The 15,672-nt window shown below is 34.1% G+C and overlaps 2 protein-coding genes across 3 annotated transcripts in view; both read left to right on the top strand.

Moving 5' to 3' along the window:
• LOC134694683 (multifunctional-autoprocessing repeats-in-toxin-like) overlaps window positions 1-15,672 on the top strand; it is a 102,681-nt gene that overhangs the window by 14,950 nt on the left and 72,059 nt on the right. The gene's annotated exons all lie outside the window — the stretch shown is intronic.
• On the top strand, window positions 3,688-14,799 carry LOC134694837 (uncharacterized). 2 transcript variants are annotated; one of them, XM_063555911.1, is made up of 3 exons: window positions 3,688-3,720; window positions 4,655-4,673; window positions 12,944-14,799. In XM_063555911.1, exon 3 carries the CDS (start codon window positions 13,070-13,072, stop codon window positions 14,780-14,782), a length of 1,713 nt encoding a protein of 570 aa, XP_063411981.1. In that variant the 5' UTR covers window positions 3,688-3,720; window positions 4,655-4,673; window positions 12,944-13,069; the 3' UTR covers window positions 14,783-14,799. The 2 variants fall into 2 exon arrangements, with proteins under 2 accessions (XP_063411981.1, XP_063411979.1); XM_063555909.1 differs by lacking the exon at window positions 3,688-3,720 and having other exon boundaries at window positions 4,577-4,673.

Genomic DNA, 15,672 nt, shown 5'->3' with positions numbered 1-15,672 from the left:
TTCTCCTATTAGTTCCAACAGAAAAAAGGGACATTTACAAAAATGTTTGTTTCTTTCATTTGTCATATGTTCATTGTCCTTGACCTCATTTTCATGGTTTAGTAACCTTTTTGAGAAGAAAATTAGGATTTTTAGTATTATTTATTTCTCTGATTATGAGTAAAAAAATAACTAGGGGTATTTCGTATTTGCATACCATGCAATGCCCTCATTCAAGTTAGACATTTTTCAATTGACCTCGACCTCATTTCATGGATCAGTGACAGTGTACAAGGTTAAGTTTTTATGGTTAAGTCCATATCTTAGAAACTATAAACAATGAGTCTCCTATATTTGGTGTAAGAATGATTGTAAGGTTTACATGTCCAACTAGCAGGTGTCATCTTACCTTGACCTTAGTTTCTCGGTTCAGTGGTTATAGTTAAGTTTTTGTGTTTTGTTCTGTTTTTCTTATACATGTACAGTATGCAATAGGTTTAGTATATTTGGTGTGAGAATGATTAGGAGGTGTACATGTCTGACTAGCAAGAGTCATCTAACCTTGACCTTATTTTCATTGTTCAGTGGTTACAGTTAAGTATTTGTGTTTTGGTCTGTTGTTTTAATTCTATCATGCTATCGGTCAGCTATTTTTGTGTATGAAATTTTTTCAGGATGTACATGCCAGTTTGTTATGTATATTGACATTGACCTAATTTTTCATGGTTCATTGCTCAATGTATTTTTTATATTTTTATGTCTGTATTTCTAATACTTCTAGCAATAGGTCAGCTATATTTCAAGTAAAAGATAATTGTAATATTTATATGTCTGTCTTGCAATTATCTTCTGACCATGACCTCATTTTCATGGTTCATTTGTGAATCTTGAGTTTTCATAGTTTTGTTGTTTTTTAGATGCTATATGCAAAAAGGTCAACAATATTTAAAACATGTAATGAATGTCTGTCTGACAGTGTTCATCTGGCTTTATTTTCATGGTTCATTGATAAATGTTAAGTTTTCCTGGTTAAAATTATTTGTTCAATGTGCAATAGGTCAACTATATTTAAAGCATATTTGGTGTATGTATTGATTGTAAGGTATACATGTAAATGTCCATCTGGTAGGTTTTCAAAAGTTGAATTAATTACGTCATTTTTAATGTCCAAATCGCGGTATGCACTGAAACCCTGGTTTTCTCCTTATAATTGGACGTGTCATCGTCGGAAGCATTGCCTGACTGATCAACGCCAACATGATTGTGAGAAAGGCCTACCAATTCTTTTGGGAAATTTGAGTTCCGTTGTGTACCATTCTGATTTCTCATCCGTCCACCAATTACAGTGTTTTGGCAATTGTGCGGTTTAAAATTTAGGTCTTTGAATGTCTTTCTGCAGTCGACTCTTTGGCAATTCAATTAATGAAATTGGAAACATTAATGGCATGAATCCGTCGACCGTTTGGCGATTTGGTTAGCAGTTGACGTTGCAGCCGTAATCTTGTCTCACAAACGACGTTGCGTGATCAAACTCTGTTGACGTGGTGTTGTCAGTGCATATTGATCTGGCCATTGATGGTCATCAACAAATCCCGTCAACGTTAAGTGTTGTTGAAAAAACAGTAAGACCAGTTTCTGACGTCAAACTGTCTAGATACATCACTACACGTTCTCCGATCACAATATGCTTATCCTCTGATTCAGATTTTCGTTTCCAAGATTCGGCAATACGGAGAAGCAACATTTATTTACTAATTTTAGTGTGTTATGGATTTTCGGGAAATTCGGGCGACTTCAATAACTCGGTATGTAAAAAAAACTGAGGTAATCGAGATATTATATGCAGAAAGAAGTATTACAATCATGAAGGGTAGTTATTTGAGGATCAATCATGATTAGAATTTTGTTTTTACAAAATATCAACAAAATGTGTTGGGTATTATAGTACTGTTACTTTTATAGAGAACATACTTAATTTTGGGACCCTTTATAGCTTGCTGTTCGGTGTGAGCCAAGGCTCCGTGTTCAAGGCCGTATATGATTGACCTATAATTGTTTACTTTTATAAATTGTTATTTGGATGGAGAGTTGCTTGCTTGCTTGCTTGATTGATTGATTGATTCTCTTTATTTCCTCCATTATACTGATTATTTACATTTTATAACACAAATATACTAATTACAAGAAATGAACAACATATAATTACAGACTGCATATAATTAAAGCACACACACAAATAAAAAAAACAATGTTACTTATATATGTATATCTATATGCTACATTTGATAAGTTCAGATATTTCAGTGACCAAAATTAAACCTATGCCCTGATAATTCGCCTTTCAAATTTCCGTACAGATGAAATATATGATCTGCCAAGCAACACATCATGTTTCTCCAGTTGTCAGAGTTCACAGATTGTATAAAATCTGTAATACCACCAAGTAAGGCTACGATTATATGTTACTTTCATGGTTTACATTATTTCATTGAAAGAGTTAAAACCTAAATTTTGGCAAAGTTTAGTATTTTTCTTAAGTTTTCTTACCTCTTACAATGCTGGTAGAAATTCTCAGCTGAGAATATGTTGAGAATGTGATCATATTCTCAATGTTTAGAACGGGTTTTTTTTTTAATTGCAGATAGAAAAGTTCTTATTCTTAGCTTAGTAATATTATTCTTACTTTTTTCTCAGAAAATATAAAAGTTTTATGACACAAACAATGGCGGATACAGCCATTTCCCAAACCAGAAGAAAGGGCTGGTTCCAACCGTATGTCCATATACAGATACATCGATCGTCCAAAAAAGAGGGTTCATACCACGGGACCCCCATCCCCCAGCCCCTGGATCCGCCACTGTTAAACTTAAAAGTAAGAAGATGTCCAATTTAAAATTGAGAATGGAAATGTGGAAAAAAGTTAACAACCCGACCGAACAGCAGACAACAACTGGAAGCAACAAATTGGTCTTTAACGCAGCGATTATATCCTGCACCCGGAGGTGGTCCTTACCTGGCCTCTACATAAAATTGTTCAGAGAAAATCAGAGGCGGATTTAGGGGGGGGGGGGCTGTGGTTGCTTATATGGGGAATCACTGAAGCTTGACTGGAGCGGGGCCCCTCTTAAGTCAGTCAGTGGGCCCCCGCTTATGAAAATTCTTGGATTCGTCACTAAAAATGGACGTCACACTGAACTGCAAAACATATAAATGAACTAAAAATAAAAAAATACAAATCTAACAAAGGCCAGAGGCTCCTGCCAGGCGCAAATACTAGTATGCAGCGGAGTAAAACATGTTTTGTGAGATCTCAACCCGCCTCTCCTATACCTCTTGTCAATGTAGAATAAAGAAACACTGCATAGCATTTCACAGTAACATTCAGTTTAAAAGAAGTCCGAGTCCGATGTCAGAATAGGTAACAAGAGGAATGATTGACCATAAGACAACTCTCCGCCAGAGGCAAAATGAAGAAGCTAACAATTAAATTCACTTTGTTGTCAATATAGTTAAAACAAAAACACAAAATATATATTAAATAACAGCTTTAGTGAAAAATTATTGATCCTGCACATGCATCGCTACTATTTTTTATATTTAATAAACAAGATAACGGTACGTAACATATGGCCGATGAATTAGTTATGAGAAGATAACGATTTATAAGGGTATAGGTATCAGTAAGGTAGAAATGTGATCAATATCTATCTATCGCAATGGATTAGATCATATCACAAAAAGGTACGTTATATATTCTATTCTGATAACATCGTAAAATTCAAGCTGAATAAAATAGGACGTAGCAAGCATTTGTATTCACTTTAATAAACAAAATAAACTAACGAAAAGGTGACAGGTTTATTTCTTAAATAGAGTATACAAAAAAAAAGTGCGAAATAGAATAATAAAATATTATATTTTCTGAACATTAAGGAAGTACATGTACTTGGGTGAGGTTTGGAATTTGTGTCCGATGTTCAGATTCTTTTTTTAAGTTCAATCTGGGACTATCATACTAACGTGAGTATATTAGTCCAGCTTCAATATATGGTACAATATCTTGCCCTATAACATGTAACACCATAATGATTAGTTTTTTCCTTTACGAATCCAAAAGCTCATTTACCAAAATTAAAGCAGATTCTAGCTTTCCTTTCTTTCTATTTGAGACCCAAATTATCCCAATGCAAATATAAGGCAAAAGTCAGTCTTTGCGGCGATGATCTAGGCAAAAACATTGAACATACAAAGCTTATAAAAAAATGGAGAGATAATAGACCGTGAACAAAAAGGACAAAGAAGTGCATCAAAAGAAATATAGCTTTGTATGAGGGAGATCTGCCTTAATTTGAATCAATTTCCATAATTGTGTAACAGCAACATATGTAATGGTACAAATTTGCAGTTCACCATGAGCATAAATTATTAAATAAAACTCGGACACGGTATGTATGTTATTCAATACACTACCTATTATGATTGCTAATTACTGTAACAAAACATATGTGATGTTTACATACCGAGAAATTTAAACTGCTTATATACATAAACCTTATAAACAGTTTGCATATATTTACAGTATAGTGTATTTTAAAAATTTTAAACTACCTGTACACTTATGTATTGTTTTTCCAATATATAAACCACTTAAATGTTTTCTTGTCTTTTCAAACAGTGAGCAATTACAGTACAGGGTAAGGCATATGGCTTAAATATTTATAATAATTCTGTATGTTATTTAACTCATGTGTGAAAAATGTATCTTTTAGTATTGAATTTTATATGTGTATGTATACATAAGGTGAGCCATAAATGATCATAAATGAAAATATAATTGTATTTTATTGAATTCTATCTCGGTTGGCTTGCCAATGGTACTTCTAGAAAACGTAGATAGCAATATAGATTGACGTGTTTAAATAGTATGCCATCTTTATTTATTAATCTATATGGACTTTTTAATATTCTTTTGAATAAAACCTTGTAAACGTTAAAAGTAGGACGATGCCAAATGTGTAACCAAAACACCAAGTCGAAGAAAAAGACAACACCATAAGGGAGCTCCCATTTGATTTCTATTGGGTGGGGTGGTGTGTAAGATGATAATTTTGTCCTGCATTGTTATTTAGTTGTAATATCTGTCCTTCCCTTTTTTTTTACATTAATTGTCATCATGCCTTTATTTTTATTCAAAACTGTCCTTCCTTTTTTCAAATCTTTATCCTATCCCACCCCTCCACCATAAAAATCTATTCGGTCCTGCCTTTTTAATTAGTTTATCCTGCCTTTTTTTTTTTTTTTTTTTTACATAATTTGAAATTTTCATCTTGCCTTTTTTTACTCAAAACTTCTGACCTACCTTTTTTTAAATTTTCATCCTAGCCCAACCTCTCCACCATAAAAATCAAAGCGTAGCTCCCTTCATAAAAAAAACCAGCAGAAAACACTATGCATTCCATAAAATAGAAGTTGGTAACTGTGAATGATTAAAAAAAGGCAAGAATCCAAACAAAGAGCACAAACCAGGCCAGGATCACCAAAAGTCTGCAATACAACGAGAAAAAACCGCACCCAAAAACAGGCTATAGCTGACACCTTAACCATTATATATATTAGTTCAGCGATATGAACGCCCCACAATAAACTCCGAAACTACAAGACTAACATGGACAGAGGTTTCAGACTTTCAACAAGCCAAAAGTGCGTCGGGTTAAACATAGCATGTCCACTCAACAGTCTTAATGAAGGGTTTTGAAATAACTTAAAACTTGTAGTCAAAATAGAGAGATAAGAAAGTGAAATGGTCTTAATTATTCTCATTTTACGTGCAATTTCATGGGTCTCTTTATAACCTGATATCTCACCCGATAATACATCAGATACACAGTCTTTAGTCACAGGATTGCTTCCCTTAAAAATGTAGTAGATACTTTATCAGCCGTAATGTGTGCAGATTTTTGATAAAATTGATCAGATTGGGGTAAAAGCATGAAATTTGGCCTATAGTAATAGTATATGACATGGACAATATTTTAAGCTATGGACCCACTCTGAAAGTCGAAAATGTCGAGAGAGGCGGCCATTTTAAAATGGCGGCCGTTTGATCTCTTCAAATTTATAAAAAAAAAATCATGAAAATGATATTAGAGAAGATATTGATATGAAACCTAGTTAATAAAATAAAAGTGCTCATTCCAATTGGCTGGTTGAACAACATTTTTGAAAATATTACCCATATTGAAAGGTGGCCATCTTGAAAAATCTTGAAATTTTTAAGCCCAAATAGGTAGTCATTATTCGATAAAAATAAAAACAAATGCATTATATGTTATGTACACTGACAAAAATATACAAAATTAATTTAATTGTTTGATCTATATAAACAGGACAAAAAGCGAGCATATCCCCCTCCCCCTCTCGACTTTTTCTTCTGTATTGTAGCGGGTACAAGTAACTTTGTATTTTCCGACAATGAACTTTTATTGTTTTTATCCAAAAGTTCACAACCAACACTTGAAACTCGAGTTGTTAAAATCTGAATCATGGTCTTTTTAAAATGCTTAAATGTAATCGACATAGTTAAAACGCGGACCACGAAAAGGATATTAAAATGATCTATTACGCTAAAAGCAATATTCATACTACCGCTTGTTCAACATAGAATAACAGGAGAAATTTATTTGACAAATACAACTAAAGCAAGAAAAGATTTGTATACCTGTCATTTATAATAGTTGGCTGATTATAGGATTATTTTTTTTTGTTGATATTGGTGAAGGTGGTACATTGTACCTATAAAGTACTTTGAAATGTCAATTGATTTTTTTGAATTTTGTAATGTTGTACAACTGGAAATATTTACATGTAATCAATATAATGTTTAAATGTTCTGTAACATATGTGTGAATAATTATGATAATTATTAACTTTCTTTGTATGCAAAATTTGTTGAAAAAGTACAATGCCTAGTGTTTATATGAAGCAACTTTCAAAAACCTTGATTGCTGACGTAATGAGTTTCATATTATACAATTAATGTTATAAGAACATCAACTGCTCAAATGATCTCAATTGACGCTAAAAATATCTCACAATAAATGAAATGAACATGTTTTGTCAAACCACAATCTGTCTATCATATTCTATCACAATGTCAAGAAAAGCGCTTCGGACGCAAGAAATTATTTAACGTGTTGTTTTCATTTTTTTTTCTCCAAATGTACACAGCGTAGAACAACTTAATACTGCCTTTACACATTTGCAGTTCCTTGGTAACCGTGTTCACTTTGACTTATTAGTTAAACGCTTGCTGCAGGAAGGTATTATATAGTCAAGGACTGTCATCTGAGGACTTCATATATTGATTGTTTGAAAGCCATCTTGAATGATGGCCATTTAACAAACATGAATTTCCAATATATCATTATTCGCTTTTTCTATTAGTTTACTGTTTGCATTCATACTTTTTTGTTAATTTATATTCGATATTCACAAAGTGGTCAGATAAAGCGTGCACATGTTTACGAAATAAAGATATCAATATAAGAATTAGTGTTACTTACAAGTTTGCCTAAGTTATTTTTTAAAACAGAAATTTCGTATATATGATATAATGTAAGACCGAAAGTTGTTGTTGGAAAGGATCAAAACGAATAGACTAGAAGGAAAGTGTGAAACGGCAAGAAAGGACATGTGAGGGTTTGCAATGCCAACAGAACAGACACAGACATTTGAGCTGTCAATTACTCCTTTGATGCAACTAACGAAGATGTTGGGTCATGAATTGGTTTTCCTTTCGCTCATTTTGAAACAGATGAATAAAGTACATGAAACTGCAGAAGCATTCCAGAATCACAAGGCAATATGGCACAAATCCTGTCAAAAAAATTTTCAGACCTCCAAATATTTCATCAGTTAAAGTGAAAACATACATCTGATATTGAAGATAAGTTGAAAAGCCAATTGAAAGAAAACAAAGTGAAACCAGACACTAGCTGTAAAGTGGTACTGAATCAACACAAAAACAATGATAGCAATGTATTTTTTCTGTGGTGATGTATCTGAAGATCTCTATGATACATCAACATTTTCAAATCGGCCAAAATAAGGCAAGACTGTACTACAAGACATATTCGCTTAGCCAACGTGAGTGCTGAAGATTCAAATCACGAGTATCCTGCTTGATGATTGATAAAACTTGACAACATAGCAAATAGGCAGACACAGAAAGAAAGCCAGGATTCTTTTATCCTTGGAGTTGTGTTTCTAAAATAATAAAATACATTTACGACACACGGTCTGGAAAAGATATTGTACCAATCTCCAAGCTTGCAGCTAACGCTAAATTCTACAGTGAACGCCTTGAACAATTTGCAGTTATCATGGACGGACGAACTGAGACAATGCATCTTACAAAATTGAAATGTAGCTGCCATGGGATATCTGCATGCCTACAAGCAAGGTAAATTAGTTCTCTTGATTTTCAACGAAGGTATTCGTGAAGCTCTGAAACAGACCTCATAATAAAAGGCTAAAATGAAGGCATCACCATAGTCATAGCAGGCAAAATATGCATGCTAGATACTAAAAATATCTTTACCGGGACACTCAATAACAGCTGTTAACACGAATCAGTTCAACAGACATAAGTTCCCTTAGTAAGAATGATACAAGATGGCCAAACACCGAGACACAGTCCTGTAATATCCTTGAGTGACAGACAACACTAATCATTTCTCGGCAATAAAAGTTCAATTGTGATGCTCGTCGTCGAAAGGATACAACTGCAACTTATCAGTCCTCCGATAGAGAGTAAGATGTCTCAAATATTATGGAACTGATTCAATTTGAATGTCACATTGAATGTCCCTGCCTTTTTATAGTAGCAAGCTAAGCTATTCTAGTTACTTTAACTATGGAGAGACCTTCACCATCACGACTATAAGACATGGCCTGTTGCAGAATTTCCCCAACATATTCGTTGAAAATCCGGAGAAAGACGCAATCTTTCATGTATGCTTGCATATTACCTATTGCAGCTAGTATTCAATTTTTCAAAAGTGTTGTATCAATTATTCCTTCCATGACAACTCATATTTACTAAGAACGTTTACTGTACAATTTACCGATATCAGCACTTTCAAATCATGAAAAATTATTTGTTCCAGACTGTGAGCAGTCACTGTTTTCTTCATTTTGGCAAGCCCCATTCCAGGTTCTTGACTTTCTTTCTGTGTCTCGAATTCTGTCTGATGGCCTTTTCGTACAGTTTAAAAAAACTTTTAGCATGATATCTGCTCTGAAATAGTTATCTCCAGCACTAAGTCTTGCTTAAAGAACAACAATGGTTAGTAGTTCAAGTGACAGTCACATACTCTATTGTCGATTATAATTGTCAATGTTTCATGATGATAGTCAGATACCCTATCAAAAAGAAAGAAAAAAAATCCCTGCAATCATTGTTCTTGTTGATTCATCACAACTGTGACTGGTTCTTTTACTGGTATTTCAATCAGTGACTCATCTTAGACTTGTTTCGTTCCTGAGAAAGATATATTTTGATCTTAAGATTTGCTTTGATAGGATTTCCACCTTTTGCCTTGTGATTCTGGAGTGTTTCTCCCATTACTTGGCCTTCATCAACATGGAACAATTGTATGTTTTAAAAAATGACTGATTACCAGCGCAAATGTCTATGGCGTTCGACTCCGTCCCTAGAAATCTTCTTTGGTATAAGATGTTTAAAGCTGGAATACGTGGAAAGTTCCTTACCGCAATACAATCTCTGTACGATGATGTTCAATGCTCCGTGAAAGTTAACGACCGTCTTACACCATGGTTAAATGTCGATTCAGGGGTTAAACAAGGATGTTTGATGTCGCCCAGTCTTTTTGCGGTGTATATAAACGACGACCTGGCTGAACGAGTAAACAACTTAAACTGTGGTATTAAGATTGACGATATTGAGTTAAGCATACTACTGTATGCCGATGACATAGCTGTTATTGCGCCGGATGAACACAAACTACAGAGAATGCTTAATGAGGTTGCGTCCTGGTGTGATGACTAGAAAATTGAAGTCAATCGGTCGAAAACCAAAGTAGTGCATTTTAGAAATCCTTCGATACCTCGGTCAGACTTTGATTTGAATGTGGAACTCACAACTTAGAATATATTGACACATACAAATATTTGGGACTTTGGTTCGATGAGTTCGAAACACTAGAAAAGGCAGCTACATAACTTTCTAAATCAGCCAGTAGAGCTTTGGGAGCCCTTTTTGGTAAATTCATCGCGACAGGTGGTATGACTTGGAACGTTTATCACAAAATTTATACGACGATGGTAGAGCCATTTTTATTCTATTGAAGTGCTGTTTGGGGATACAAATCCCACAGAGTAATTAACAATGTACAGAACAAGGCTGCAAAATACTTTCTTGCAGTTGGGAAGCGAACCTCCAACACAGCGGTGGGCGGAGATCTTGGACTTACCTCATGTTATACGAAGCAAAAACTATCATGCCTACGTCTAAAATGTAAGATCATACGAGTTAACGATGATAGACTTATATCAAAAGTAGCAGCGTGTGCCTCGCGGCGACGAAAAGGGTGGCATCATCAAATAGACAAACTTGCAAACGATTTACATGTTGCTGATATTGTTCATAACACCACTATCAGAATTAAAACGGCGATGCGCCTCATAAGTGAAAATCTAACGAACTTTGACCAGGCTGATTTCGAGAAAGTTTTATATGACGACAGAAACAATGCTAACGGCAACAAGCTAAGAACTTACCGTAATTACAAGCAAAGTGTTAAAACAGAACAGTATATTCTCTCGCTTTTACCACGAAACGTAACGCGAACTATGGCATTATTCCGCAGTGGATCGCTACCCCTAGCTGTAGAGACAGGGAGATACACCAGACCGCAGATTCCATTGAATAATAGACTATGTAAATTTTGTTAATTGAATGATATTGAACACGAAACTCACTTCTTAATGGTTTGCACTCTGTATGAAGACATTATATATGAATTGTTTCAAAAGGCAAGTCAATGTATTGAAAATTTTAAAAACATTTGCACCTGTCCTAAATCAGGAATCTGATGTACAGTAGTTGTCGTTTGTTTATGTAATATATACGTGTTTCTCGTTTCTCGTTTTGTTTATATAGATTAAACCGTCGGTTGTCCCGTTTGAATGGTTTTACACTAGTAATTTTGGGGTCCTTTATAGCTTGTTGTTCGGTGTGAGCAAAGGCTCCGTGTTGAAGGCCGTACTTTAACCTATAATGGTTTAATTTTTAAATTGTTATTTGGATGGAGAGTTGTCTCATTGGCACTCACACCACATCTTCCTATATCTATATATGAGTACAGAGCTCAAGTTCAATGCTTTAATGACTTGTAATGACATTCAAGTAACACTGTCCTACTCTATTCACAAATTTTATTTCAGGAGAAAAAGATTTTTTATAACATATAATTGTCCACAAAGCCTATTCTTTTAATCAGGGTAAAAAGATAATTTAAAGAAAATATATATTAATTAAGGGAAATAACTTTTGGTACATGAAAAATGAAAGTATATGTATTGTAATAGTTTATGTAATATGTCGATAGAACATTTTAAATATATATATATTTTTTTTTTGAAAATTGTTGAAAGTGACTTAAATGTTCTGTTGATTCAATTTACTTTGTCTTTTTTCTATCACTTTTATTAATTTTAAAATATAATATAAAGTAATATTTTATTCTTATCGCAGTTTTACACATAATTTTGTTTTAGTCGTTAGACGCAATTTTTAAACTAGGTGTATTTAACATTCTTACATTTCTTTAAAATCTAATTTTTATTAGTCCGTTTAAATTATCAGGTTTGCAAGATAAATACATGAGATTTCTTATCATTTCCTTTTTTTTATATATATTATTTCTTTTTTTTTTACATTGTGTGATTGAGCTGTTTTATATGTATATAACAGTGTCTCATAAGTCTTTTTAGGCTGGGTGTTTTTTTTTTATGTGATTGTACTTGTGTATATATTTTACTATTGTGTAAGATCAATACGTGACACTTTAATAAAATAAATTTATCTTTATCTTATCTCTATGTCTGCTCTTTTTGTATTTGCTTGGAATAGAAAAAACATCACGTGCCCACTCTTGGCGTTAAAGAAACCAACCTTTGCCCTTATCTGAAACAAATAGCATATCATCAGAACATATAACAGAAACACTATGGTATATCAATTGAAATGGCTTAACTCAACTAAATTACATAACACCAGTGAACATACACTGAACGAATATAAGTACGATCTATAACACAATTTGTCAGATCTCAACCCTCCATGTATACCTCAGGCTAGCCAATGTAGAAAAAACAAACACACTGCAACACGATAAGTAATGCATTTGGATACATAATGTATGACCAGAAACATGTGGAATTTCAAACAAATTTAGGAATTCTTATTTTCTTTGGTAATTAGAATGTTGTAAATGTGGCCACCTCAATATTGTAATATCTATAAATACTCAAGAATTGACTGATATCTATATTGATCTGATAAATAAGACCCAATATACCTGATATAAATGAGATGCGGTCAGATTGCCAATGAGAAAAAGTATATTATTAAGTTGAAATAAAGTAGTATAAAGCAAATTAAGACACTGTATGACCTTCAACAATGAAGAAGACCCCATTCTAATAGCTGGCTGTATGAAAAGGCCAAACAGGAAAAATGTGAAACAATTCAAACGAGAAAACTAACTGCTTAATAAATAAAATAACGATTAAAAAAACCCAAATATGACAGACATTATCATACGACAACCACTGTACTACAGAGTTATTGATAGTCATTTGTATAATGTCGATTTCTATCCGATATAGTTCATATAAAGTTCTGATATATCAAATGACCATGATTGCATTTCCATTTTAGGTTAAAAACAAGAACACTGAATAGCAACACAGTCCTTGTCGGAACATTCGTCACAGCTCGGTCGATTCCGTAAAAGGGGAGAACCGGATTCACCCGAGGATTACCGATTGAGTCCTTGTTGCTTGTATGATGACCAGAAAGAAAGGACTATGGAAAACAACTCTTATCTTTATCATTTGCATTCTTTTTATATACATGATCATACCTAGAAATGACAAATGTGTTACAACGGAAGATACCAAAAACGAACAAAATGTTGCAAAAATCATAAAACACTTTCAAGAGGGACAACTTAATGCAATCTCCGGAAACGGAAATAGAAATAAGTCTGACGTATTGCAAAACTTGCCGGATCTATTTCTAGGGTATGACAAATTGTCATTCAAAGATTTGGAGAATAATTTCATTCCTAATCACGTTTATTATATGTGGTGTTACAACCGAACAATTGAATTCAGACACTATCTTTCCATCCTAGCAATATGGAAAACAATAAGACCAGACACTATTACTCTCTTTACAAAATACAACATCAGTGACCGCAATGAGCATTACAACGTTTGGCTTACGGAACTGTTAGTATCGATTCCGTGTTTTAAGGTTCAGAAACTCCCAGCGTCGTCAAAGGGTGACGTAGAAGACTGTGGAATGACGGTTGCGTTTGATATATTAGAGCATGATGGCGGAATGTACTTTTCTGAAGATTTCTTTCCATTAAAATCATTACATTTTATTCGTAAGAATAAATTTAATGTTGGTATGACAAAAAACCTGAAACAATTAAGTTTTATATCCTCTTCTCGCCGAAATGAGAGACTAAAATCATTTATCAAGCTGTACAAAAACAACATTAGCCAACCCTTAGTCACTGGTCTTCATTTTTGTGACATCCTTGAAAATGCAAATAAAACCGTTTTACAGAGCAAACTTTGTGTCCATGTCAAAAATGTATTACCAGCGCACATTATGCATGCAGATTCTGAGTTTGGAAGGTCGGCACGTAAGATTTTATATGGTAACTCAGAACAAGTTAAGGTGAAACCATTACTACCAGGACTTATACCAAACATTTTCCACATGGTATGGTTCGGCCATAAACCAATGGACTTTACAATGTATCTGTGCTTGAGGAGTATTTTGACGATTGTAAAACCTGACAAGGTATACATTCATGGCGATGGACTAATGTATGGCGAATATTTACAAAAGTTAAAGAAGGATCCGAGAGTGGTTTACATACACAGAGAAACACCAACTCATGTTTTTGGACACCAAATTTTATACACGCAGCATAGAAGTGATATAATAAGAGCAGACGTTTTGTTAAAATATGGCGGGATTTATAGTGACTGGGATGTCTTATGGTTGAAGCCAGTGAACGATTTAATTTCAAAACAGCACGACACAATTCTAAACTTTGACCACATGCCTCGACCAGGATTTCCAGATTCAATTAATTTAGGAGTGTTAATGTCCAAACCTGGCTCACATTATATCAAACACTGGCAAGACTCGCTCGTGAACTATAGATCACGTGACTTTTTCTTCAACGCCATTGAACTCCCGTACAAAACATTTGAAAAATATCCTGAAACTGTGTTCATCGAACCTCATTTACAGGTCATGTGTTATTATCTAAAATGTCATCCGACTTTCCATCCAGAATATAGAAATTTCAATGTTGACCAACCATTTAACTGGACAAAAGATGCCTATTCAATACATTTCACATACCCCGATCCTCCGGAATATGCAAATGAGACTGCGCTAAGACACGGTAAAGGAATGTTTGCTGATATAGGCAATTTTATACTAGATCAATCATTTGCGTATGATTAAAAAACACAATACTTGAATTTGTTGTAATTTTATTGTAATATATACGATATAGGCCTGCACATCAGGCAAAAATAACATGAAATAGATCGAATAATAAAAATCCATTAAAGAACCACAGAAATACGGAAGTTAAAACCAAAAGGAGTGTTCATGTTGCATATGCTCAAACAGTGTTGTAGAAAAAAACGTTTTGAAATTTCTAAATATCTTTCATTTAGCGTTCTATTTTTGTGCCATATTCTATGGTTTTATTTATTTATTTATAAATAAATACATAACAGAGTCATCGTTATCCTGAGCCAAACGTAAAGATGCGGTTGTCAGTGTACTAATATGCAGAAACTACACTTTGGAAATGAATTGACGTTGATGGTATTTTCAGTTATTGGATTACAGTGATAAGGACACGTCAATTTCAATATAAAACTTTAAGGATGCATATATCCATTGAACTACAGACTAGGTTCAGTACCTTCAATTTTGTCACACAACTATCTGTTGTTCAGTGTTTGCTGTGTGTTGGTGTGGGTCATAGGTGTTTGTCGTGTGTTGGTGTGGTTCATAGGTGTTTGTTGTGTGTTGGTGTGGCTCATAGGTGTTTGTCGTGTGTTGGTGTGGCTCATATGTGTTTGTTGTGTGTTGGTGTGACTCATAGGTGTTTGTTGTGTGTTAGTGTGGCTCATAGGTGTTTGTCGTGTGCTGGTGTGGTTCATAGGTGTTTGTTGTGTGTTGGTGTGGCTCATATGTGTTTGTCGTGTGTTGGTGTGGCTCATATGTGTTTGTTGTGTGTTGGTGTGACTCATAGGTGTTTGTTGTGTGTTGGTGTGGCTCATAGGTGTTTGTCGTGTGTTGGTGTGGCTCATATGTGTTTGTCGTGTGTTGGTGTGGCT

The sequence above is a fragment of the Mytilus trossulus genome, chromosome 13, assembly GCF_036588685.1.
Source record: "Mytilus trossulus isolate FHL-02 chromosome 13, PNRI_Mtr1.1.1.hap1, whole genome shotgun sequence".
Taxonomy (NCBI): domain Eukaryota; kingdom Metazoa; phylum Mollusca; class Bivalvia; order Mytilida; family Mytilidae; genus Mytilus; species Mytilus trossulus.
The sequence above is the reverse complement of the archived record's forward strand: the minus strand, read 5'-3'. Positions and strand labels throughout refer to the sequence as shown.